This window comes from Cyprinodon tularosa, unplaced genomic scaffold, assembly GCF_016077235.1.
Source record: "Cyprinodon tularosa strain WSP-4 unplaced genomic scaffold, ASM1607723v1 ctg335, whole genome shotgun sequence".
Classification (NCBI taxonomy): Eukaryota; Metazoa; Chordata; class Actinopteri; order Cyprinodontiformes; family Cyprinodontidae; genus Cyprinodon; species Cyprinodon tularosa.
In genome coordinates, this window is record NW_024039047.1 from 126,683 (window position 1) to 153,796 (window position 27,114).

The 27,114-nt window shown below is 39.2% G+C and overlaps 1 protein-coding gene across 2 annotated transcripts in view; it reads right to left on the reverse strand.

The window, feature by feature from the left end:
• Positions 1–26,857, reverse strand: part of tmprss3a (transmembrane serine protease 3a) — a 41,767-nt gene extending 14,910 nt beyond the window's left edge. Inside the window, exons 1-10 of one of the 2 annotated variants that reach the window (XM_038294150.1) lie at positions 26,702–26,857; positions 26,512–26,552; positions 24,645–24,879; positions 21,709–21,822; positions 15,901–16,011; positions 13,874–13,997; positions 12,961–13,080; positions 12,782–12,828; positions 10,796–10,961; positions 7,944–8,113 (exon numbers count right to left, since the gene is read on the reverse strand). In XM_038294150.1, coding sequence (XP_038150078.1) covers positions 7,944–8,113; positions 10,796–10,961; positions 12,782–12,828; positions 12,961–13,080; positions 13,874–13,997; positions 15,901–16,011; positions 21,709–21,822; positions 24,645–24,879; positions 26,512–26,552; positions 26,702–26,720 — 1,147 coding nt within the window. In that variant the 5' untranslated portion in view covers positions 26,721–26,857. Of the gene's footprint in view, positions 1–7,943; positions 8,114–10,795; positions 10,962–12,781; positions 12,832–12,960; positions 13,081–13,873; positions 13,998–15,900; positions 16,012–21,708; positions 21,823–24,644; positions 24,880–26,511; positions 26,553–26,701 lie in introns of both variants that reach the window. The other variant, XM_038294149.1, reaches the window with a different exon arrangement.
• Positions 26,858–27,114: the final 257 nt, after the last annotated feature.

Sequence of the window (27,114 nt, forward strand, 5' to 3'; positions counted from 1 at the left end):
ACAGCAGGGGGCTCAGGACGCAGCCCTGAGGAGAGCCTGTGCTTAGGGTGATGACAACAGAGGTGATCTGTCTGACCTGGATGGTGAGGAAGTCTAGCAGCCAGTTTCAAAAGGGTGTGCTGACGCCCAGATGTTACAGTTTTCCTTTCAGTTTCTGTGGGATGATGGTGTTGAAAGCTGAAGACCAGGAACAGCATCCGCGCAAAGGTGTTCTTCCCCTGTAGGTGTGAAAGGCTCAGGTGAAGAGAATGCTCACTGAGAAGATGGCATCCTCATTGGCAACCCAGTCTCATGGGAAAATGTACCCCCACTACGTTGGTCCACACTGCACAACGTAGTGGAGGTACATTAATGGCCATTTTTTGTGGTACTGTTACGTTTCTCCTGCCTATACGCTTTCTATTGTTTTACGTCCTAGTCACGTGACTTTCAAGATTCCAGCTGGGAGAAGAAAAAAATATATATAGATGGCCGACATTCGTTAATTTTTTTGTGGAAAGATTAATAACTTGAGTTTGTTTTTGCATTAAAATGAGTTTTGATTACATTTCTAGTGAGAAATGTATAGTTTGTTGCCAGAATATTTACTCAGGGAATGTACATATTCACTTGCTTGTTCGTTTCTTGCAAAGATTTTTCAAGATAATGTGAAACTGTAACATTTTGGTATAAACATGGCTGAGATTTCTCTAACTTTTAGTGGGAAAACCAATAATTTCAATCAGTTTCTGCATTTAAATGGGTTTTGATTACATTTATAGCGAGAAGTGTAGGGTTTATTTACATAATATTTACTTAGTGAACATACATAATCACCCGCTTGCTAGTTTTTGCAACGTTTTTCGGATCTCGTCAGGATTATGTGAAACTGCAACGTTTTGGCTGCTACCTTTAGCCTAGCATTTAGCTGCCACCCCGATTCAACATTGAATTCTTTGTGATTTAACTCCATCTGACGGATCAAACCCTCGCCACTGCGTGCGTTGCGTCTGAGGTGGATTTTCAGATCAATGCATTACGTCGTGGCATACGGGAGAAAATAATTAAACTAGTTTAAAAAAAGGATCATGGGTTAAGATCGGATGTGTTTTATTTGGAAATCTACCGGATCCTTTGTGCATTTCACTTCCTGTTTGGTGCGATCTCATTGATGGGTTTTGACCAGATTTTGACCAAAGAGGAACTAAAAAAAACAAAAAACAATTTGAATACACAACCAGCATATCTGGAATCAGTGACAGAGAGCGACTGGGACCAAAAGTTTATTAATTTCTCCCCACTGATTTCCATTCAAAATGTTTTCGATCCCACCGGGCTCTAGGGAAGTGGCGGGCATACCGCCACCTACTGTTCATGAGTGTGTAGCAACATTGTTTTACATCTATTAAATTCTATTTTTTTATTTTGTATTCTGAAGATAAATAAATAATGCTTTCCTTAATCTATAAATATCTTTTATATTTCCTTTATTTCCCAATAATCCTTTAAGACTCCATTCTTGGCCTGTCCTTTCAACTCTTTTCAATTTCTTCCTTTCAGGTCCAGATGTTTTAAAGTTCATCAATACGTGTTCTATATTTTCTATCTCTCCACATCCTCCACATTTATCATTATTTTTCCTCCCTATTAAGTATAAATTGTCATTTAAATAAGTATGACCTACTCTTAATCTGATCATTATTATTTGTTCCCTTCGGTTTCTCTCATTAATATTTCTATTTAATACTGACTTTTGTACTTTATATAACCTTCTTCATTTTTATCTTCATTCCACCTTTTTTTGTGTGCCATTTTTCAATTTCTTTCCTCTTAATAAATGATTTTCCTTCCCCTTTCCCTAAAGGAATTGTAATTGTTATTGCCTCCTCTAATTGCTAATTTGTCTACTAATACTACATTTTCCCACTTTGACCTTTTAAGGTTAGCATATTGACCAAAAGCTGACACCAAAAATAAAGCAATCGATTATGTACAACAATATGCTACATTTAATGAAGACTAATACAGATTTTACTCTCTTATAAGAATTAGTTTTAGGTTTTATAGGGGAGAGTTTGTATCGGCAGTCATCTGGGAATCTTTTATGTATTTACTGGTAAAGAACAACCTCTCAACCCATTTAATGTAAATGTTGCGTCGAACCAGAAAGTTATTTGAAGAGCATAGATGCATAAATATATGCATAGCTTTAGCAAGGGCCTCATGAAGGTCTGTTCTGTTATTCTCTTTTGGAGAATATAGCCCATTTTTGGGCATTTTTTTCCCCCTGATAAGCGGTGAAGTTTTCTTAGACACCCCAGCCCATAATAAATTCCAAAAAAAAAAAAACAAACTTTGGACTTTTTTTTTAAAGTTTAAAAAGATTTCCCCATTCAGGACTTTTTTTCAATTCAAAATTACAGTACCCCAAAAAACAAAATCCTTTTTTTTGGCTAAGAAAATTTTCAAATTGAACCTGATGCCGACCCCCAATAGCTTGACTCTAAACCCAATTTTATCCCTTTTTATTTTTTTGGGCCAAAAAAAAAAATTGGCACATTTTGTGCGCCTGGCCCAACCCTAAAAAAAAATTTCTGGAACCCCGGGGATGGCCTGACCCCCAAATTTGGCATGGAGGGTAACCCAAAAAGGGCCATTTTTAAAGAAACTGGGTGCCTCCCAAAGTGCTTTTTTCAACAAAATTTAAGGGAAAAAGGGGAAAGGGGGAATGAAAAGTAAAAAAATAACAATTAAAATTTCCCTTTTAGGGAAAGGGGAAGGAAAATCATTTTTTAAAGAGGAAAAAAATTTGAAAAATGGCAAAAAAAAAAAGGGTGGAATGAAGATAAAATGAAAAGGTTTTTATTTAAGGGACAAAAAATCCCGTATTAAATAGAAATATTAAAAGAAAAGAAACCCAAGGGGAAAAAATAATAAGGGTCAGATTAAGAAGGTCAACTTATTTTAAAAAAACAATTTATACTTAATAGGGGGGGAAAAATAATGATAAATTTTGAAGGATGTGGGGAGATAAAAATATAAAACACTAAAAAATGAATTTAAAACATCTACCTGAAAGGAACAAATTTTAAAAGAGGCAGGCCAAGAAAGGAGTCTTTAAAAGGAAATTTTGGGGGAAAAAAAGGAAATAAAAGAATTTTTAGATTTTAAAGGGAAAACATTATTTAAATTTTTTTAAAACTTCAGAAAAACAAAAAAAAAAAATAGAATTTAATAGATGTAAAAAAATGTTGCTACCACTCCCTGGGAAACCCTAGGTTGGGGGTAAAAAACGCCCCTTCCCAAAAGCCCGGGGGGATCGAAAACATTTTGAATGGAAATTTGTGGGGGGAAAAATTTAAAAAACTTCTGGGCCCCCTTTTGCTCTCTGGGCCCCCTGATTCCCCAAAATGCTGGTTGTGTATTCAAATTGTTTTTTTTTTTTTTTTTTTAGTTCCCTTTTGGGCAAAAAACTGGTCAAAACCCATCCCAAAGGGGAAACGCACCAAACAGGAAGGGGAAAGGTCAAAAAAGGATCCGGTAGATTTCCCCAAAAAAAAACACATCCGATCTTTAACCCCCTGATCCTTTTTTTAACTGTTTTTAAATTTTTTCTCCCGTATCCCCGCGTAATGCATTTATCTTTAAAAACAACCCCCACACCCCAACGCACCCCCAGTTTGGGGAAAGGGGTTTGGGTTTCCCTCAGATTTGGGGTTTAAAAAAACCCCAAAGAAATTTAATGTTGAATCGGGGGGGCAGCTAAAATGCAGGACGGGGGGGGGTACCACCAAAACGTTGCAAATTCCCCATAATCCTAAAGAGATCCCCAAAAACCCCTAAACAAAAAACTAGCAAGCGGGGGATTATGTATGCTCTCCCGTCATTGATTCCAGGTATGCTGGGTTTTGTATTTTTAAATTTTTTTATTTTTTTTTTTTTTTGTTTCCTCTTTTGGTCCAAAAACTGGTTTAAAACCCATCAAAAGAGAAACGGGACCAAACGGAAATGAAATTTCACAAAGGATCCGGTAGATTTCCAAAAAAAAACACATCCGATCCCTTTAAACCCCTGAAAACCTTTTTTTTTAAAACCCTTTTAAAATTTTTTTTCTCCCTTTTTTGCCACGACGTAATGCCTTGGGTCGAAAATCCACCAAACGCAACGCCCCGCCTTTGGGGAGGGTTTTTATCCGTCAAAATTGGGGTTAAATCACAAAGAATTTAAAAGTTGAATCGGGGCGGGAGCAAAAAAGGGGGGCGTAGGTAGCAGCCAAAAAAAGTTGCAATTTCACATAATCCCCGACGAATCCAAAAAAAGTAGGGAAAAACCCAGCAAAACGGGTGATTAAGTAGTTTTACTAAGTAAAAATATTAAATAAACCCTACACTTATCCTTTTAAAAGTAATCAAAAAAACCAAATTTAAATTTAGAAACCTGGGGGGTTGGGGGGGGGGGGAATAAGGGGGGGGCCCCCTAAAAGTTATTAAAAAAATCTCAGATGGGAAAACCCCAAAAAGTTAAAAGTTTCACATTATCTTTAAAAATCTTTTCAAGAAACGAACAAGCAAGTGAATATTTTAAAAATTCCCCGAGTAAAATTTTGGGCAAAACTAACATTTCTCACTAGAAATGTAAACAAAACTCATTTTTAAAGCCCCAAAAAAAAACTCAAGTTATTAATCTTTCCACAAAAAAATTAAACAGAATGTCGGCCATCTATAAAAATTTTTTTTCTTCTCCCAGCTGGAATCTTGAAAGTCACGTGACTAGGACGTAAAACAATAGAAAGCGTATAGGCAGGAGAAACGTAACAGTACCACAAAAAAATGGCCATTAATGTACCTCCACTACGTTTTGCAGTGTGGACCAACGTAGTGGGGGTACATTTTCCCATGAGACTGGGTTGTCATTGGAGTGGTTCCGTATGTTCGGTATGCAACCTGGAATTGGTTGAATGTTGGGGAAAGTCTGGATATGATCTGTTCTATTACCAGTCTTTTGAAGACCTTCATCATGATGGGAGTCAGTGCAACAGACTGGTAGTCATTTAATTAGGTGACTTAAGGCTTCTTTTGGCCCGGAATTATAAAAGTAAGACATAAAGCATGCTAGCATTATGGCTTGGTCCAGCAAGGTGTTGAAAATGTTAGTCAGGACAACAGCCATCTGACCTGCACACTCTTTGAAAATCCGCCCAGGTATGTCATCGGGGCCTGGGGCCTTCCGCGGGTTGATCTCCTCAAAATCTTCCACATGTCAGCTGTGTCAAGGCAGAGTGCCTCCTCTCCCTGATGGGGAATAGCTTTCACTGCTGGGATGCTGTTTAGTGCCTCACATCTCCCAAAGAAGTTGCTTAGTCCATTTAGGAAGTCAGGGGGGTGTGTTGTTGTCTGTAATTGCCCATATGCTTTGCCACATGCTCCTGGTTTAGCTGGCGTCGTGGAAAAGAACCTGGATTTTCTGGTCGTGACTCCACTAACCTGATGGCACGGTTCAAGTCAGATCTTACTGTCCTCAGTGCATCTTTCTCACCAGACTTGAAGGCTAAGTTCCATGCTTTTAGAATTTGTCATCCAGGCTCATTGGCCTGAGTGATGATTTCATGGCTAGATATTTTTTGCATTATTTGTAGTAACATGGATTTTGCTGCTGTACCTCTGCAACTTCCATTATGTCAGTGATTCTGGGTGCTTCAGAGAGATGCACTAGTATGGCTCTAATACAAGTGATGTGTCTATTAAACTATATTGTAGTAGAAAGACCTCGATAACCACCAATCCAAAGTACGGTAAGAGTAACATGGACTGTGGAACACAGGGACCACATTTCATCATTCTGCTTCATTCTATCTCTGTTCTCATTCTGCAGTATGTCTTAGTACAACCTCTAACTTTATACTCTTATTTTCTCATCATAGTAGCTTCAGCTGGTTTGTTCCTGTTTGGCTGTGACACCATCCTGGATTGAAATATCAGCTGTGCCACTGCCATCAACATCCCTGTTTATAGATGTTGGAGCCTGACATGTTTTCGGTGTGGTCCTCTTTCTCTTACTGTGACTAACTATAGGTGCTCTCTTTAATTCTCTGAAATGGGAGCTGGCTCACAGCTCCTCCACCTGGCTGCATCTTTCCTGTGGAGCTAGCTAAAAGCTTTTGTATCTCTGCTTATTTTTGTATATCTGCTTCTATCTCCTGGAACCCCAGTCAGCCTTTCCCCCAGTTGGCCTAAATCTGCTGCAGGTTTCTCCCTGTTAAAAGGGAGTTTTCCTCTCCTCTGTCGCTACAAGCATGCTTAATTTAAGGGATGGCAGAGATTCAATGAGTCGATGCAATCAGCTGGTTTTCCTTAGTAAACTTTGAACCAATTTGACTGTATGATCTGGTTGAATTGTCTCTACAAAGGGCCTTAAGATGACGTGTGTTGTGAATTTGCGCTATATAAATAAACTCAATTGAAATTGAATTGCAGGCACGTAGGTTCCCTGATGATACATCATGGCCTCGGAGGTTTGTGATGCTTTCCATGGCCCACTGCACCAGTGGGCCATGCAAAGCATTATGTACTGGCACTATTTGGAACTGACATGTTTAACTGCTTGCGTCACCAGAGTTGAACTGTAGGTTATACAGTGTTAAGTTTCACAGATTCATGAGGAATCTCCACTTTTCTGATCTAAATACACCGATCTAAATCCTTTCCAATCACCGGACAGTAAAATGTGCACATAGTGAGCAAAAGTTCTAGGTGGTGGAGGACACAGATAGGATGACACTCTGTATTAGATTTAAGGTAATGTTTTAACATTTAGTGTTCCTTTTGCAAAGTTATGTCAAGCTCATCAAGACTAATCACAAGTTTCTCAGACCATTTATTGTTTGTTAAGTGCTATGATATGCAGTGTGTATGGAAACTATTCATACCCCTTTAAATTTTTCACTTTTTGTTTCATTGCAGCCATTTGCTAAAATCAAAAAAGTTAATTTACTTTCTCATTAATGTACACTAAGCAGCCCATCTTGACAGAAAAAAAACTTAATTTTATAAATCTTAGCAATTTTTTTCAAAGAAGAAAATCTGAAATATCAAATGGTCATAAGTATTCAGAGCCTTTGCTCAGTATTGAGTAGAAGCACCCTTTTGAGATAGTACAGTCTTCTTGGGAATGATGAAACAAGTTTACACTCAGCCCCTGTCAAGACGAGGTGCTGAGTGTACATTAATGAAAATAAAATGAACTTTATTGATTTTAGCAACTGGCTGCAATGAAACAAAAAGTGAAAAATTTAAAGTCGTCTGAATACTATCTGGGGGCTGCTTAGTGGCACAGTGGGTAGCACTGCTGCCTTGCAGCAAGAAGGTTCTGGTTTCTATTCCCGGCCCAGGGTCTTTCTGCATGGAGTTTGCATGTTCTCCCTGAGCATGCATGGGTTCTCTCCGGATACTCCGGCTTCCTCCCACAGTCCAAAAACATGTCTGTTAGGTTAATTGGCTTCTCTAGGTTGTCCTTAGGTGTGAGTGTGTGCGTGAATGGTTGTTTGTCCTGTTTGCCTCTCGCCCATTGACTGCTGGAGATAGGCACCAGCACCCCTTGCGACCCCACTCGGGACAAGCGTGGCAGATAATGGATGGATGGATGAATACTTTCTGTACCCACTGTAATATGTTATCCAAACAAGTATGATATAAGCTGTACACACTAGCTGTTTCAGAACATCATGAAGAGGAATTTAATTTATGCTGCGAAGCCAGAATTAGATTTTTGTATGATGCTCTGCCCTCTCAAACACCCAGTCAATTGTTTCACTGGGCTAGGTTAAGCTAGAGGTTTCTTGCTACTGAAAAGATTTAATAAAAAAAAAAAAAGGGGGGGGGGGGTTATTTTCCATTGTTGCTTTATACATGCTCACTATGAGCAAGTAAGGCAACAAAGTTAACACTTAGTGCAACCATCAGTATTACCGTTAAAAACAAGAGGCTCCTCTAGTCTCATCAATGCAATGTCATAGTCCAGTCCTTTGGGTTGGTACTGAGCATGATACACAATTCTCTTTACAGTCAAAGAATGGGCCCCATGGATCAGCTGCTCTGTCAGCCCCACATGAACCGTCCACAGCGAGGAGTCCTCAAATCTGACACCAGACAACAAGAAAAGACATTAAATATTTGTTTTCTTTTTTTTTTCAATTTGTATTTTTAATAAACCTTTCTGTATTGTTTGCTTGTTAACTCTTGCCTGTTTATCTGATTATTTAATGTTTGTTCAAATGCTTCAAATGCCACCTTGCAATGAAAAAGAGACTAATCTTGAAAAAAGTTTAGCTTCATCTTCAGACAATACCTGGAGGAATGGGCACAGTTATCTTTGCTTTGATTTAAAACACAGCTGGTTTAAAACCTGTTATTAAACAATGAAAACTGAATCAATTAGCAATTGATAAAAGCATTTTGAAGAAAAATTAAAAAAGCCCTGACAAAATAACAACATTAGACATGCATGCCAGTATTTAATTATATGCTTTATATACAAGCCTGCATAATAGGTGATATTTTGCAAGCACAAAGAATGACTTCTTTTAATAAAGTCCAACAGAACTTTCATTTAAAATAGCTAGCATCCTCTCTCTTAGGATAATTATTTAAAATGTATGGAACAAACTATTCCTTTAGTATAAATATAATGTATACACAGGGTGAAATACGTATTGAACACTCAACAATTTTTCTCAGTAAATATATTTCTAGAGGTGCTATTGACATGACATTTCCACCAGATTTCGTAACAATCCATGCAATGCACACATACAAAAAAAATCAGAGCATAGATGTCCAGCAATTGAGTTTCTAAAATAGTTTGTATGATTTTGAAATACCCATACCTGTAATTTGGGCTTTACTACCCAATATTTTGACCAAGCTCATGACTGGTCCAGATCTCATATATTTAGGCATGTTTAGGTATTGAGCTGCAGTACTCTTAGCTCCCTGGCAAACAATGTCAAGTTACTATGGACTAGTTTTATTTGAGGATATGGCTCTTCAAGGGCTTTTTGGTTTGTGTTTTTTTTCCTCTTTTGTTCTTTAGAACCACAGCAGTTCAGATTAGTCAAGATCCTCTCAGAATCTAATTCTAGGCATGCATTCACAAAGATTCACAGGGTACTTTCTACTTTATATCTATGTATTTATGCTGTATAAAGGTGTTGTATTAGGATAAATGACTAGAAACAAAAGAAAAAAAAGCAGAGAAAACAGAAAGCCTAGCTTAGAGAGGACTGTTCAAAGTGGTTAAATAAAGGAGTGTTGAAGGGAATTAGAGATCAACCGATACATCAGCTTCTTCTTTTGGCCAGTATTAGCATTCTCTCTTATATCAGTATCAGCTAACACATGCATGCATTCGCTGATTCATTAGTGCAATTAGCAGGTGTTGTTGGGATCTGGAGATCTGCCTCCTGTCTCCAGCAGAGAGCGCTGTGGGTCTCCTGGGCTGGAGCCCTCAGCACACCTGAGGATCATCAGCCCATCAGGAGACCTCCTACATAAGCAGCAGTCAGACCTTCCTTCAACGCCGCAGTGTTGACCAAGTTTGGTAGGCGAACCTGAGCTTCTGTTAATTTTAGAGAATCTTAGTTGGCTCTAGAGAGAAACTAGATTCTAACCTGCCTCTGTCTTCTTTGCTCAGAGAAAACCCGACTGAAGTCTGAAGCTCTGGATGAGCTTTGCCTGGAAACCTGCCTGCCTGCCCAAGGGAGCCAAACCTGAAGATATCAGTCTGGATTCCTCCAACAGCTCTCAAGGAAGAGCTAGGAAACCAAGTCAAGGTCAGAAACTCACAAGTCAGAAGCTAGACGCTGCTGCTGCTGAGCTCCCTGCTGAATCTACAGTCTCTGGACCCAACCGGTTCCCCCCTCTCAAAGGATCTGTCAGAACCTCTTCACGATATCAGTGATGGTCAGAAACTCACAAGTCAGAAGCTAGATGCTGCTGCTGCTGAGCTCCCTGCTGAATAACACACTCGACAAGCAATCTAAACTGCCTGGCTAATCAAACTATCCATCTCTGCAGATATCAGTGATTCCAGTCCCGGATCTGTACCAGAACCAGTTCATTATTATTCTGTGTTTCTCAATAAACTCTGTTAAACTTTTACTCAGCTTCCTCTGGTGTTCTGCATTTGGGTTAAGTCTCTTAAGCCAATCATGACAGGTGTGCTTTTTGTACAAGGTATGCACTGCTGCTACCACGTTTTGCTATCCATTGTTAATGTTTTCTTGGATATGTTACTAGGGCTTGTGTAAAACATTTTTTATTATTAGATTTTTTCCCCCTGTAAAATGGGAAGAGAAAGCTTCAAGAACTGGCCTAACAAAATATCTGCCAGTGAGGAGATGGACGCTCACAAACTAACCTCTAGATTACAGTTTAGGCTATGGATACTGGCATTATCATGTACGATACAGAAATACCTTACTTTTTTTTTTTACATCTTCCATCTATGTATTGCACATACCCTAGATATTTTATAAAGACAATCTTGTGCAACTCTTTTCCAATTCAACAGTCCATTGACTATGTCTAAATTACACTGCCCTACTTTTTTTGTACATTTGACATTTTTTATTCATGGTTAATTCATAGTTTTCTACAAATTATTTATCCTCAATAAAACTAAGTTACTACAAGAGGGGTTTTACCTATACAACTGGTAAAATTTCCCTTATTGGGAGGCTAAAATTAGTCTTATGTCAAATTTAGTAGCTATATGATTTTGAAAATTATTTATGTTCTTGTTTAACATTTTTGTGACTTACCCATACACACAGTGGGCTGCAGTAAGGATCCACCTCGATGCTATGATGGAGCCTCCACATAGGTGCTCACTCCTGAAGTGGAGGCTGGCCTGCCAGGGAAACTGACCTGGTTTGGAGGTATTACCCCCAACAATACGCGTGTTGTACTTAGGCGTAGAACCACACGCTGAGAACAGATATAGAATCTTATTGTGAGTCAGAAAGTTCAGATACAACACAAAAAGTCTTTCCTCATGACACTTTACAAAAAAAGTTCAAACAAACCACTGGACTTTCTTTCCAAGTTTAAAAACGTTACGGTTCCCATCCAGGAAGCTTTCTCAAAATGTCTGGAGTAGCATGAAGCTCCAGGCTTTATAGAGTAGCCCAACTAAAGCCTTGTTATGGCTTAGAAAACATACACATTTAACCAAAACAGGTCCACCTCTTGCAATGAGTAGTCATTAAAGTCATTGTTGGCCTGCAAATCAAACCAAAACTTTCCCAGGCCTCTGTAATACGGAGTTGTTAGGGTCGTTATTGGCCTTGCTCGCAGTCGCAATGTTTTGACCACGTGCATGGTGATGAGGATTGGGGTGATAGTGGGAAGGAATCAACTCTAAAGCTGCGTTGCAGGTTTTTGAGAGCTGACACCTGAGTCCTAACCCTCTGTTTAAGGTTGCTTTTTCTTTCTTAACATAAATGGCTTTCTTCACAACCCCTTCAAAGCACCTGTCTTCTTTTTCTAAAATGTTAACATTCTGGTCCTCAAACGCGTGTTCTTTGTCCTTAAGATGAAGTTGGACAGCAGAGTCTTGTCTGGAGGAGGTAGCTCTCCTGTGTTGAGCCATACATCGGTGGAAAGGTTGTTTGGGTTCTCCAATATAAAGATCAGACCATTCTTCCCTGCAATGAACTGCATACACCTCTCCGCTAAGCTTAGGTTTCTGGGTTTTAACCTGAGAATCCACCAGCTAAGGGTCTAAGGGTCTTGTTTGGTTGGAAATGTACTAGGAGTTTGAAAAGGGGTATAAAAGAAGCCATTCACATACAGAGAAAAAACAACCTTAAACAGAGGGGGAACACTCGAAAACCTATAAACCTAATGACTCCCCATCATAGAGGCGTGGGCCTGTTTCGGTTTAATTTTTAAAATGACTGCGAAGGCCAAGAAGGGCAAGTTAACAGGTTAAAAACTGAAGGCTAGTTGGCAAGACTTTGAGATCTAAAAGGAAGACATTATGGAAAATTACCAAGGCCTCAGGTCTAGAAACAAAGGAATAAAAGTTTTAGATCTTGGGCTGGGTGTAGGACTACAGAGCCATGTGCACCAGTTTTTTTGCAGTGTGGTGTTAGGGGTCTTGCTCAGGGGGACCAAGCGGGAGTCTGTGGGTATGGGGGATCAAACTCACAACCTCAGGATTTAAAGCCCTATGCCCTAACCACTAGGCCGCCACTCTCTTAGTTTGTAAATGGACAACTTCAACTCACTGCCCCTTCTGCACTGAGTAACTCTCAAGTTTTCAAATCGTACCCAAAATACGGTAAAAACTTTATCGTTAAACCTTTAAACAAGACTATAAAATCTTAAAAATAAATCACGATAGATTAAAACATCTATTGCTGCCAATACTCTGACATCTAAAACTGAGTCTGTGCCTCTCCATTTATTTTAAATAATTTCCTAAATTTTTGTTCATTCTTTCTTTAAAAATCCAGAAGATTTAATTTATTTGTTGTGGATATGTATCTCAGTCTGTATTTTTAAGTCTGACCTTCTGTGAATAAGCAAAAAAATCATAATAAATGTAAACTTGTGCACACAATTCTGGTTTTCATAAAATCCTAAAGCTGTACAAAAACATGACTAAAAGCGTAAATTAAATGTAAAATAAAAAAAAAAAAAAAAAATGTATATTGTTTAACATTGTATAACATTTTCCTCTTAAAGTTGTTAACACATGGTGTCAGGAACTAAATCAATCCAGTTTTAATTGGTTCTCTCACCTATACATTTCAGGGTGATCACCGTCCCTGAGGAGCATTGCTGCTTTCTGCTAGGACAAAGATGTGGTAAAATTATATTCAAGCATGTGATGACAAGTGCAGATATAGGGTCATCTTCACTGCTTTGAAAACTTTTCAGGTCACAAAGAATTGTAAGGGATTATCCTACAGTTGCTTACGTAAAGGTTGTAGCGTTCTGGAGTTTAATGACCTCTGTCTGGCTATAGTTAAAGGAAATCAGGTTCGACTGAAGGTCCTGCTCAATGGAGGTCACTGGGAGAAAAGAGGACTCTATATGACTGGAGAAAGAAAAAAAAAAGAAAAAAAGAAAATGCATTTGCATTCAAGGATATTTAACATCCTTTTTTCATGTAAGGTGAGTTTGCTTCCTAAGGTTTTTGGGTGGTAATAAACCTTAATATAAAATCTAAATAGACATTAACTGTATTTAGCCTGTAAGAATAATTCTCATATTCATAATGCATAATGCTTAAAACAATATCTGAATTACAGATATTGTTATATGATGATTGAATTTAAAATACCTTGATACACTTTTTTTAATTGGTGTAACAAACTTTTTTTTTTATTAATCCACCCAATCCAGTTGGTTCACCCAGGTGTGGGATTTCTAAATCTAATGACATTTTTATTTTGGATAAAATTTGTCAAACAAAGAACCATCACATAACATAGTACTCCCAGTATGCAACAAATTAATGTTATCTTTATTTACTTCTGGTGTGAAGGACGAGGAACACATCTCAAAAGTACTTTAACAATTGAAGTGTCGGAAGGAAGGAAGGAAGGAAGGAAGGAAGGAAGGAAGGAAGGAAGGAAGGAAGGAAGGAAGGAAGGAAGGAAGGAAGGAAGGAAGGAAGGAAGGAAGGAAGGAAGGAAGGAAGGAAGGAAGTAAGTAAGTAAGTAAGTAAGTAAGTAAGTAAGTAAGTAAGTAAGTAAGTAAGTAAGTAAGTAAGTAAGTAAGTAAGTAAGTAAGTAAGTAAGTAAGTAAGTAAGTAAGTAAGTAAGTAAGTAAGTAAGTAAGTAAGTAAGTAAGTAAGTAAGTAAGTAAGTATATGCTAAAATGAAAACCTGGAGTATCCCAGTTGCTTGCAGGCAGAGATCCCTAACTGGATGTTCCATTCCTCAGAGCAGACTGTCCACCATTCTCCTCTTTTCTGAACCTGCAAAACTGATCTGTCGCCACTCAGACGTGCTAATAAACAGACAGACCAAAATCAGGAAAACAAGAAAAATGTCTAGTACCATGTATGAACATTTTAACTAAAGTACAGTGGATCTAGATTATAGGTGTCTGACCTAATGCAGGAAACGGCACAAAATAGGTTAGAATAGCTTACATGATCATTTTAAAAGGGAAAATACATGTTGCTATTCAAGAATTGTGTGCTTATGGGGACACTGAGGCCCCATCCACACAAAGTCAAAACGAACACGAAACGCTAATATTTTCCAGAACGTTTGTCGTAAAGACGGAGACGTAAAATAAATGTGATCGTCCACACGAATGCATGAAGACGCTGCAAAATGTATGCCAGGCCTGTAAGTGACGCTGTCGTGCCAAAGCAAAAATAGCCGACGAAATGTTGGGCATGCGCACTAATATTTATACATGGTTGCTCTGCGGGTCCATTTTCGTGGTTCAGTCAAATTCAGGTGCTAAACTATGTTGTCGATATTGCTCTGTTCTTCCTGGAGATATTCCAGAAGAAGAAGATTCTGTTGTAAGCCCGACAGCAGGGTGAGTAGCATGAGCAGCAACCATTCAACACAGTACGGCGCCATTGTTGTTGTGATACTGTGTCGCGCATGCGTGTTTAGAGGCGACGCTATGACGCATGCGTGTAAAAAAAAAAAATGTGGTTAGAGCTTAAAGATGGAAACGCAAAAACGGCGTTTCAAAATCTTCCCACTCTGAAGGCTGAAGAAAAAAAAGATTGTTTACAGACCCCCGAAACGCCGGCTCGTATGGAAAAATTTGTGCGTTTAGGCCAGGGTTCGGCTTCGTGTGGACGGGGCCTGAGACTGCCAGACAAACATAACAGCAATAAAAAATGAATGCAATGTATAGACCTTTTTAAGACAACAATTAGCACTGTTATCTGTTCACAGAAATTTGTCGGGTGCTTAAAATTTAGGTGCATAAGGTATAGAATCCAGCAATGTTGTGAGACACATCATAGCAAGAAATAAAACAGTATGCATAGACAACTAATAATACAAAAGATTAATAAAACGATTTTTACACAAAGCTTAGAGTTTGGTAACGCAGCTTTAAGGATTAAAAAAAAAAGAATATTTAACACCTGTGCAATTTTCCGTCATCCTGAAAATGGCAATCACAAACAGGCTTAAATTATAGGTTACCAGACTTTCATTTTTGCAAACCTATCCAGGAGTTTCTCAGTTCTGGTAACTTGCATTAGAAAAACTCCTGCTGTTTTAAAGCACATGGAGGACCATCATCTTATAGCCTTATTCCAATCACTCCTGAGTCAGTAGAGTGAATAGTTTGACTTGAGTTCTTTACCTAGCCATCTTAAACATGATGAGCCTGCTAATGTAATTACTTTAGAATGAGTTAAGAAGGAATTTAAAAGGTCCTTAAAAGCTGAAACTGCTTTTCTCCCCGTCTGCTCAGCATTTTTTTTCTCTTTTCACCCATCTTTTCTAAGATGATTAAAGATTACACTTGAAGTGGAGTCTTAGTGGACTCCCTACCATGGAACATATACGTAACACGCACTGGCTCTTTTTTGGCTGATCTCTCTTTGGGCTAAACCAGTTTTTGTCAAATAGTGTTGTTAGATTTTAAATTCATCAGAATGATCTATCTTAGGTTTCTCAGCCTAAGAGTCCTGAAGGTCTGTTCTGATCAGCTCTGTAGGATTTTACTGCCCCTTGTTAACCCCAGAAGACTCAGGTGGAGGCATCAACAATTTCTTAGATTAATGACTAATAATAATAATCAGACCTCAGTTGGTGAGAAGGGTCAACTGTCTAATCACGGTAGTAAGCAGCAAAGAGTCACTGAAGTGTACAGTACTCTCTTACTATTACTATTTACTCTTAACTGCTTGTATTCTAGTTAATCTTACCACAGCCAAGCTCATCTTCATGGTTTTCACAGTCGAATGTTCCATCACACCGAGCCAAGGCACTGACACACTGAGATCCACAGCGAAACTTTCCCTCACAGCTTAGACCCACTGTAGGTGAAGATAAGAAAATTGTTGCCCTGTTTACAATAAAAACAGATTAACAGTTACATTTTAATCAATATATTTACGAATATAAGGGCCACTAAAAATTGTAAGGCAATGGCCCCATACATTAACTTTCTGAAAAAAAATTGAGCAAAACAAAATATGTAAATCAATAGAACTGTCCTCACAGAAAATGAATGTAAGTTATAATAATGTACAGTAATGACAGAATTATTAAGTGACTTTTTAACCATCTAAAAGTAAACATATCATAGTCACAGAGGATGCCTATTAGCGACATCTCTGCAGTCGCTGTTTCTCATGTCATTAACTCACTGAACATTTCAAATAGATTAGTATGATTTGCACTGAACAGAAATATATTGCAATTAAATTCAAAATTACATTATTAATCACAAAGTGAAATGAAATGTTGCAGGAACTCAAAGGTTTTTTTTTTCCAGGTGTTGTAGATGTTGATACATTTAGGCAGGGAGGATCTTCTGTCATGCACTGAATCTGGAGAAGCCTTTGACTGAAGAAACTCTGTCGTTGTTTATATATCTGCTGAAGAGGATGTTCACTGTTGTCCATAGTAATCTTTACTTTATAAATTATTCCTTTCTGTGAAATTATCTCCAGAGGTTCTAGAGGAGTTCCCAGAGTTATTTTAGCTTGTTGATCTTTCTTTTTTTTGTAATTTGCTCTGATGTTGCTATGCTGTTACCCAAGCATATGATGGCAGAAGTGATCACACTCTCCATAACAGACTTATAGAGGATATTTAAATGCAGAAGGACCTAAGCTTCCTTAGGATGTCAAGGCTACCCTGTCCCTTCTTGTAGATGGCTTCGCAGTTGTTTCTCCAGCCTTGTTTTTTCCAAGTGTACAACAAGGTATTTATACTCCTCAACCACCTCCACTTCTTCTCACATGATTTAAACAAGATTTAACATGTTCCTGTTTCTTCTGAAATCTACTATCATCTCCCTTGTTTTGTTGACATTCAGGATCAGATGATTTTTTTTTTCTACACCACGACAAAGAGGGAAAAATAAATAGTTACACGCTGTTTGTATATGTACAGGTTTATTGCACAGTAATTAGCAAACAAGGTTATTTCACAGTGCTAAATACCTTTTAAACAGGGGATGTATAAGTTTGTTCCTAATGGAGCTTCTTAGGTCCTCTTCAGTCTTGTGCAGAGGGTGACAGGTGTTGTCCACGGTGAATGCGAGCTTGGCCAACACCCTCTTCTCAAAAGTCTGATAAACTGTGGTCTGTTTATCAGGTAGTATTTGATCCAGTTGATTGTTGATGCATCCACCCGAATCTTCTGGAGTTTCTCGCAAAGTAAGACAGGCTGAATTGTGTTAAATGCAGTGGTGATGTCAAAGAACATAATGCTGTCTCTGGGTTATAAAAATGAGAGTGGGTTTGTTGAAGCAGGTGAAGGATGGCATCTTCAACTCCAACTCTAAAGACATAAGCAAACTGCAGAAGGCCCTGATAGCTCCTTATTTATTTATTAAGGTGAACCACAGAAATCTCTCACCTTCATGACATGAGATGTGAGGGCAGAAGGTCATTGAGGACTTTTGGCTGAGTCTTCTTTGATTTTGGAACAAGGCAGTTCCACATCACTGGAACTGTCTTCTACATCAGACTAAGTTTGAAGAGGTGCTGTAGAATCCCACAGCGACATGATCTTGGTACTGATGACTTGCTGTATTACTAATTTAAGTCACCTAACTCCGCCCAGTTTCTCTTTACCGATCATCTGATCCACCTGCTCCTGCCTCTATTTAGCCAGCCCTTTAACCAGTCATCAAGTGCTACATTTTTCTTGAGCCCTTGGTGAGAATCTTCTAGAGAGCCATATATCTATGTCTCACGAAATGTCGCATAGCTCTGAGGTCATCGAGCCCTCGACCAGCTTCCCACTCCACTCACTTTACTGCTGCGTAGGTTCCTGGTCCTGCCCAAACACCAGATCCTGAACCGGTGCCACTGGGACACACACGCTTGTCCAAGGATGAGAAGAACAAATGTCATTGGCTGAATCTGTGCCTCTACTGTCGGGGAGAGGGACACCGGGTGAGATCCTGTCTGGTAAAGAGTAGAACTCTGTTGAGCAGTACCTGACTCTCAGCTTCCCCAGATCTCCAGCTTCCAAGTTCCCAGTTTGTTAATTTCAGGACTCACAACCCTTTTGCATCCATGGACTCTTTAATGGTGCATAGTGAAGACCTATTTCCCTTCCTGCCACCTCCTTCTGTTTCCTGTCAGCCAGCGCCAAAGGTGGTGACCTGAGAAACTCATGCTTTGTCTTGGTGTCAAGGCGGACCACCCTAATGACTTTTTCCTTGAATTAGTGTTATTTTGTCTTATGACTTTATCCCTATGTCCAGACCCCTCCTACCACCTAGTTTGCTTTGATGTTTGGACTTCTGCCTTCTTCTCTGACCTCCACCTGCCTATACTTGAACCCTTGATGGGAGTCTTCTGGCAAGTATAGTGTTTTCTGATTGCCTGATCCTGACCCATTCTGCCTTTGGACCTCTGAGCATGCTTGTTCCTGTTCCGATCTGTTTGCCTGACCTGTCTTTGGATTCCTGCTGGAATTTTTCCATTCACTGAACACGGAACTGCTTCCTGACACCAACCTTCGGTACCTCTTCGGATCTCTGATCTTCTGGCTGGGAAGATCTCCTTAACCTCTTCAAGACTGACTTTTGGTTTCGCCCTCTGGGTCATCTTGCCTTCCTCTATCTGCTTGGATCTGATCTCCTGCCAGTTTTGCAGTCTTCAATGCTTCAGCATCTGAAACTCTCTGAGCATTGTTCGCTGCATTGTGTGGGCAGCCGTCCAGCTGGAATCCACCTTTTTCTCTGGGCACGGACTGAACTTTGTCAGTATCCCAGTTTTTGTGTTTGTCTGTTTGTCTTGTCTTTTGTGTTTCTCCCTTCCACCGCCAGGAGGCGCCTGGCTCCGGTTCGCCTCCTCACACACCTGCAAGCTGTTGCCTCATCACCGGACTAATCTTAAGCTGCTGGTTGCCACTACTTCGACGCCAGAGTGTTTGCCAGTTTGGGGTACTCTAGCCAAGCCTTATTTATGCTGAGTCTAATCTGAGTTTTTGCATTTTGAGTTTTTGTCCTCTAGCCAAGCTGAGATCTCATTGAGTTTTACTGAGCGCTTGTTTCTCCCTGAGTCTCAACTTTGTTTGTTCTTTGCCCTTTCGGCAGGAAGCCTTCCTGCAAACCGGACCTTTTCTGACCGCCAAGTGGGATGAACTGAGTCTTACACTGAGCGACGGATTCCAAACAGGAGGTTTGGATCCAGCCACCTTTGAGCACGCTGAGATAACTCGGAATAAGGAAGTCCTCTTCACCACGACCCATTCAAGTACCACAGGAAAACTGAGTTGCAACCAGCGGCTGCATCATTCCCCTCCGTCCGAGTTCTGGGTAAACCCTGTTCCGTCCTCCACCGAATCAAACTAATTCTGGAAGACCAACACACAGACTGAAGTCTAAGTGTCTCTTCTTCTCTGGAATCGTGAATGGCAACAAATCCTCTCCTTCAAGATTAACAACTCCAATTCCCCACTGATCCTGAATCTAACAGTCTGTCTTCCCCTTGTCTTCCAGTTTCCAGCCGAGCAGAGTTCGGAGGAACTCTGCACCAAACTCAAAACACTCTTTAATAAAACCCGTTCAAACTTTTACTCTGTGTCTCTCTGTTTGGCTTCACTGCATGTGGGTCCGAGCTTTAGATAAAATCATGACAAACTTTAAGACCAGGTTAGTGACTCACACATTCTTTTCCAGATTAATGTGGTAGAGGTGGATTTCAACAGCATTGCTGCCAAATGTTCACTACAGATCTGTCGTTATCCGTCGTTAAATAAATATCTTTTGAAATATCTTGCTGTCTGTCTGCCTTGAATACTGGGTCCTCCGTTCTGAGCCTTGACACATAGAATTGCTCTGCGCAGGCCTTCACGACTCTGGGGCTGACACCATAAGGACCTGGTGGATTATTATGATTCAGTGTCTCCAGTTTACTCCTCACTTGACCTCTATGGAGGGAGCAATACCATCTTCTGATGTCAATGGCACAAAGGGGCAAAATGTCCATGTGACTATAGGCAAGAGACAGGAAAGCTGAGCTTGCGCCTAGGCTGGACCTATAGAAGAATGTATTCAGTTCATGGGCTCTTACAAGACTTCCATCTGTCTGTAGCATTTAGCAACTTACCTCGATATGTTTTTTTAGATTTGTGACTGAGTTTTGGAAAGCTAGACGCTTGTGTTTTTAGGGGAGACAAAGATGGTACCGGCATCTCCGGGAGTAATTTTATGAGACAATTAAAGTGAAAAATTATTTTAAATAAAGCCAAAGTTGGACAATTCTTTTGGCGGACTCTCCGTGCTGGAATCCATTTTAGATGCGTTTTGTTCTGAAATGAGGCTCAGTAAGGATAATCTCACCCTTTTTGCGGAAGGCGGGTCCAACGTTACTGCTTGCTTCGCAGTTGTTCAGTGGACCAATCCCCATCTACCAGTTGATTACTTTCAAACTCTCAAACAAAACTAAACAAATAAATGAAAATATGATGTGAATTTAATGTGTAATAAAAATAATTAGTGTGTGTGGGGGAGTTAAATGCACAAGTACTTGATGTAAATGGTACTGGAGTAAAAGTAGAAGAAGAAATATATCACATTGCCCATGATGATTGATGGAAAGAGAGCTTAAATTTTTTGTTCCTCTCTCATCTCCTTGCTCTCTCACTCTGTATCCCCGGCGCCTTCTTTTCAACTCAACTGTTGCTTAGACTTACACAGATTGTATTTGTCATTTTGTTTGCACAAGTGTAAAACAAAAAGAAATTTCGTTTGGAACAGCTCTCTGAACAATTTCTTCTTTTTTAAAAGTGAAGCCTTGAAAAATGGTTAAAATAAATATATAAATAAAAACAGTAATATAAACATATGACTATATTTACAGTTCTAACATTTTTTTTTTACTTGTGAAAGTAGTTGATGTATTATTCCAGCTTTATAGATATTAGTCAACTTGCTATTGTTGCGGTGGTTACGCATCATAACAAGTATCCAACAAGGAAAAAATTTCAGTAAAATCCTTCCAGTGTTACAGAATTGAACACCACCATCAGAACAAACAAACTCAGATCCACAAGCAAAGGAACTAATGTTCTCGTAAAAAAGAATATGACCCAAATTATTAATTAAATAATAAAAATTCTTGCACGCCCTGAGAACTTTAGATTCTGTTTGCTTTGCTCAAAATGCACGTTGACCTACCTACATTAATTTTTTTATACTTTGGACCTTGTGCTGACCAATGAGAAATAATAAGAATAACAGTAGTTTCTCATTTCTATGTCTTGTCTTTAGGATATCAATGGCTAAAACAAACTCATTATGTGTCTCATTTAACCAAGTTATTCACCCCTTAAAGAAAAATGCATCCTATTAATTTAAGGTATTGCTATTATAACTTTTAAATAATCTGAACACACCTGATGTGTGCTAAAATATTTCATATTGATTGATCTATCACTGGATTAAAATAAAAAAACCAACCTTTTGTTTACCAACTATATGTCAGTATTTTGTGGCTGGGAGTCATTGTCATATGCACAGAGATAACAAAAGCTGCACTCCTCACCTCCAAGGCCAATGCTGAGGGCAAGAAACACCATCAAGATGACACCTGAAGCAATGAGCAGCTCAAGTTTATGGGTAACCATTCTGTTCATCCATCCCTTATTCAAGTCATTGTCTGTTAAAACATAAAGAACAACTGCATTTAAAAAATGTTGCACTAAGACAGCTGAAGACCTGCATTTTCCCATGAAAATATAATTTAACATACCTAAAGCCAGACATTCAAACAAGGGGTGTAATGTGACAAAACCCACAAGATGAGGAGATATCAACATAAATTCAATGAGAAAATTAGACTACTTTCAATAAAAAAGGCCAGTATATAATATCTTTATTCTGCATGTTTAATGATTTTGCAAGACATATTTCTTTGATTAAATTAACCTTTTCAGACTTTAGGATTGTCGGGACAGATCAGATTAAGAGTGTTCATTATTTCTGAGGCTGTGTCCTCCAAGGACACTGTCTGTCTGGATTGTATCCTTTGAGGTCCGGGAAAATAGGGTGGCCGGTAGAATTTTGGCTATGGATTCAAATAGGTCAATAAAGCTCATGTAATCTAATCTAATCTAATTGGCAAACGCTAGCCTAGTAAACTAGCCCCACCCGCCAGCGGCCAAAATCATTTTTGCCTGCGAGTTTGGTCTAGCCTCGATCAATGCCCCAGGTCCTAAATCTGGCGGGCCAATCACAACGCAGAGATGTGTTTTGAATGTCTGGATGCAAAGCAGAAGGGGTTTTGAGGGCGTGACGACAAAGCTTTCTCCAGGTCTTTGTTGTCTCTGATGAGGCCCACCACCGTGGTGTCGTCTGCAAACTTCACGATCTGATTGGTGGTGAACCTGGGGACGCAGTCATGTGTCATCAGGGTTAACAGCACGGGGCTAAGAACGCAGCCCTGAGGGGAGCCTGTGCTTAGACTGATGATATCAGGTGTTCTGTCCAACCCGGACTGACTGAGGTCTGTTGGTGAGAAAGTCTAGCAACCAATTGAGGAGGGGTGTATTGAATCCCAGGTGTTTCAGTTTTCCATCAGATGCTGTGGGATGATGGTGTTGAAAGCTGAACTGAAGTCCAGGAACAACATCCGCACATGGATGTTCTTCTCCTACAGATGTGCAAAGCTCAGGTGGAGAGCAGCAAAGATGGCGTCCTCAGTGGAGCGGTTTCGTTGGTAGGCAAACTGAAACGGGTCTAATGTTGGCGGCAGATTGGAGATGATGTGTTCTTTAACCAGCCTTTCGAAGCACTTCATCATGATGGAGTCAGTGCAACAGGCCGGTAATCATTGAATGAGGTGACCTGAGGCTTCTTTGGGATCAGAATAATGGTGGAAGACTTGAAGCATGCTGGCACTATTGATTGGTCCAGCGAGGTGTTAAAGATGTCTGTGAGGACACCAGCCAACTGATCTGCACACTCCTTATACACCCGCCCAGGTATGTTATCAGGTCCTGGGGCCTTCCTCGGATTGACTCTTCTCAGAGTTTTCCTCACTTCAGTTACGTCCAGGTTTAGTGCCTCCTCCCCCTGGTGTGGAACAGCTTTCACTGCTGGAGTGCTGTTTAGTGCCTCAAACCTTCCAAAGAAGTTGTTCGGTTCATTTAGGAAGTCAGCATTGGCTGCATCTACCGGGAGGGAGGGAGTGTTGTAGTCCGTGATCATTCGAATGCCTTTCCACATCCTCCTGGTGTTGCTGTCATCATGGAAATGATCTTGGATCTTCTGGCTGTGGTTGTGCTTCGCTGATCTGATGGCATGGTTTAAGTTGGCACGCGCTGTTCTTAGTGCCTCCTTATCAACAGACATGAAAGCTGAGTTCCGTGCTTTTCGTGATTTCCGAACCTCTTCATTTATCCAGGGCGGTTGGTTGGCCTGGGTGGTGATGTTCTTTTTTATGCTGACGTTCTCAATTGGCGATCATAGATACGGGTTAGATGTCTAGTTTGTATCGTATTTAGCTCGTATTATGTGAACCTATCGAAATTGGCTGCTGCTTTGGAGCGTCGCCATGGCAACAATAATTACTATAATGACAATAATAACTGCAACGTGCAGCCAACTTAAGCAGTGCAATTCTAGAATGATGGATACGAATGAATGTGCTTTATTTACTCTATTTACTGAATAAAGTTCCCTTGTATTTGTATAACCTTATGACATTTTTTTTCTTTACATATAGTGTGATAAGGGTTCAGTAGTTGCCCTTACCCCTCTTTTTACTAACAGCCTCTGCTAATTTGGTTTTATCCACAACTATCTTGGTGTAGATTAAAGCTGGAGGAAAACAGAAAGGCAGGAATGTGAGAGGAAATGGATCATGTATATAGATTGCAGGACTGAAGTTCAAATGTAGAAAGAAAGATGAGAATGTAATCCACCATTATTCAAGTGCAGTGCTCCGTCAGTCCAAACCACCTGCCCCCTTAAGAAGATCAAAACATGTAGCCAATAATTAAACTTCTGTATGTATTCACAGTTAAAAATTGTACAGTATATTTATGATTCCTATTTGTCTCTTTGTTGTTAGCCCTATATCACTTTCAGCTGTTTTTCACTGATGCAGACACACAATAAGTCACATATACTAGTACAGTTAAATAATGTTACTTTTATTAATGATTGTAAAGATAGGAAATGTTTAGCACTGTACAATTTCTACTGTACAAGTTACAACTATCACTTATCTCACTTAGCAAAAATATTCCTCCCATAGCAGAAAGTTTTCTGTCTTGTGAATGTCTTATGTCCCTGAATATTATACAGCAGCATATAACATGGTTTAAGAATTTCAGTACTCTGATGTTGTGAACTCAAAACAACAGGCATAAATGTCCTGTCTGTACATATGGATGTTTGACAGTAGAAGTTAGATGTGTTCTTTGTCATCTTACTAAGAAAGTGTGCCAAGATGAAAAAAACTCCAATATGTCTTACCGTTAATAAATGGCTGAACTTTAGTGACTGGCATAGTTGGACTAGGTGCAGCTGGAGGTTGAGGATCTGTAGGTTTTGCTGGATCTTTCTCTGTGTGAAAGTCAGCTTTTAGGCTGGGATCATGACTAGCAAAAAGAGTGTCGGGGGTATCAACAGTGGAGAGATCTTCCTCCGTAACTGAAACCACCTCAATGTTAGAGCTGTTTTCACCATCAGGTGTCCTCGTCTTCAGCTCCTAAATGAAAGTCACAGAAAGAAAACAATTACTTTCCACATTCACCTTGTCAATATACAGTTAATCCAAAAAAGAAAAATTATAGCCTTTTTCAGATCAAGATTACAGTTTTTTTTTTTTTTCAGATCCCTCATGCAAAGTCAGGAAGACAAGGGGATGAAGAGCATGCATTAAAAATAAAGTTTTGTGATGTGATAACAACAGCTGATGGGCCACAATTTGTTCTCTTTTTGTTATTGGCAGAAATTCCTGTTTACAGTATATAACAACTATCAAGGCATTTACACATAAGGATTGATCTTGACTCATCAAGGGACTACAAGACAAGGTAACATTTGGGAAAAATGTACAACCAGTCATGATTCCTGGCACTAGTCCAAAATATTTGGTTGCACTACTCCACATGTACACTCTAGCATTTACAAAAAAATGTGTGAATTCTAAACAATGTACACAGAGTGGGTGGGAAAGTACTGATAGAAGAACTTAACTGTTTGTGCCTATCCTCAGCAGCCCTTTAACAATTGCAAATTACTAGTGGACCCATTTGTGGAATAGATTAACACAAGGTATCAGAATTATGAATTCTGACAGGACAGTATAAGATGTTGCTATACATATGATTGATCTTCCCTATCTATCTAATGTGATATCACAATTAAAATACCCCTTTTTGATTTGAAATCTGGTGACTGTAGGCTGTTGGAATACAGTGTCTTGATCAAGGAAAACGAATGTGAACTGTGCCATTTGCAGAGAGTTACCAGCAAAGATAATTAAATTTCCCTTCGGAGATCAATAAAGTATAATTAAACTGAATTTGTATTGTAAACATCATGGTCAGTGACAATACTCAGGCAGAAAGTTTTTTAATTATTTTTAGTTGAGACTCACAATAAAAAGTAAAAAAAAATAAATAAATTATGGCAGTGATGCTGAAGCTAATCTGCTTCAAGTTTTGGGAGTATTCTGCCTAGCCTGGTTGTATCATGTTATCTGAGGTGTGGTTCTGTTATATCATCTACAATTACCCTGCTAGTTCTCATCCAAATTGATTAAATATTTTCTAAGGAAAACCAATTGATTGCATCGACTTATTTACTCAAATGCAATCCTTCACACTAAGCATACTTGTAGTGACAGTGGAGAGGAAAAACTCCCTTTTAACAGGAAGAAACTTCCAGTAGAACCAGGCTCAGTGTGAGCGGCCATCTGCCAGGCTGACTGGGGTTCAAGGAGACAGAAGCGGAGACACAAAAATGAGCTGTAAACACGTCAACTTCTTCTGATGCATATTTACCTATTACTGACTATTCTGTCTACACATAAGAGACTTTAATCATTGCTTTGAAATTAATTAAATTGTATTTACAATTTCTCGTTCCTAATATTATTGAATTGCACCATGTGATGGGTTTATAAATTTTTTCATGCTTATTAGGTTTCCCTAATAAATTGGCCAGTTTGTCAATTAAAAAGCCCCCTTATAAAGTGCAATACAGTAATCCATTTTGTGAAACTATTGTGAAGCCTTACTCATCCTCATCATCATTTTGTTCTAACTTTTTCATGTTCATTCTTCTAGGATAGAATTCTTAATTAGTGCAATGTTTTAACAAGCATTTCCCTTACTGTTTTAAGAGTTGATGGATTATCGTCATTGACAGCAATATCTGTGAATAGAACACATAGGTCAGTGAGTCAATGAAAGGGTAAAAGTGGATAGAAAATTAGATCTGAGAAAACATTATCTAGATAAAAAAAAAACGTGATTGGCAATTGGCGTGATTATGTGCAATTGAAGCTTAAAAACGTAACATACCTGTTGTTGCATTGCTCATTATGCCATTGTCCAAGTGTAACTTCTTATCTTCTGATAATATTTAAGTCCAACCACAATTTCCTTTCGAAGTTTAATCTCCTCCTGGTTTTGTTTTTTTATTTCCCCGGCTCTCAGTCTTGTTATACCCTCCTGCAATGTCTCATTAACAAAGAGACACCTGAGAGGCACAGTTCTCAGTGTGCATATCAGGTTGCAGAACCAGTCCCTTTGGTTGGATAGCATTACACATTGTCATGTTCTAGGGATCTAGGGAGGGAACTTATTGGCAACAACTCAAATGTCCTGCTAGTTTTTGCAAGTTCAGCTGCAGTTGTAATGCTGCAGGTAATATATATGTTCTCATATCGAATTAGCTTGTTTGCTCATCCAGACTAGGTCTCTTTGGAAGTGGA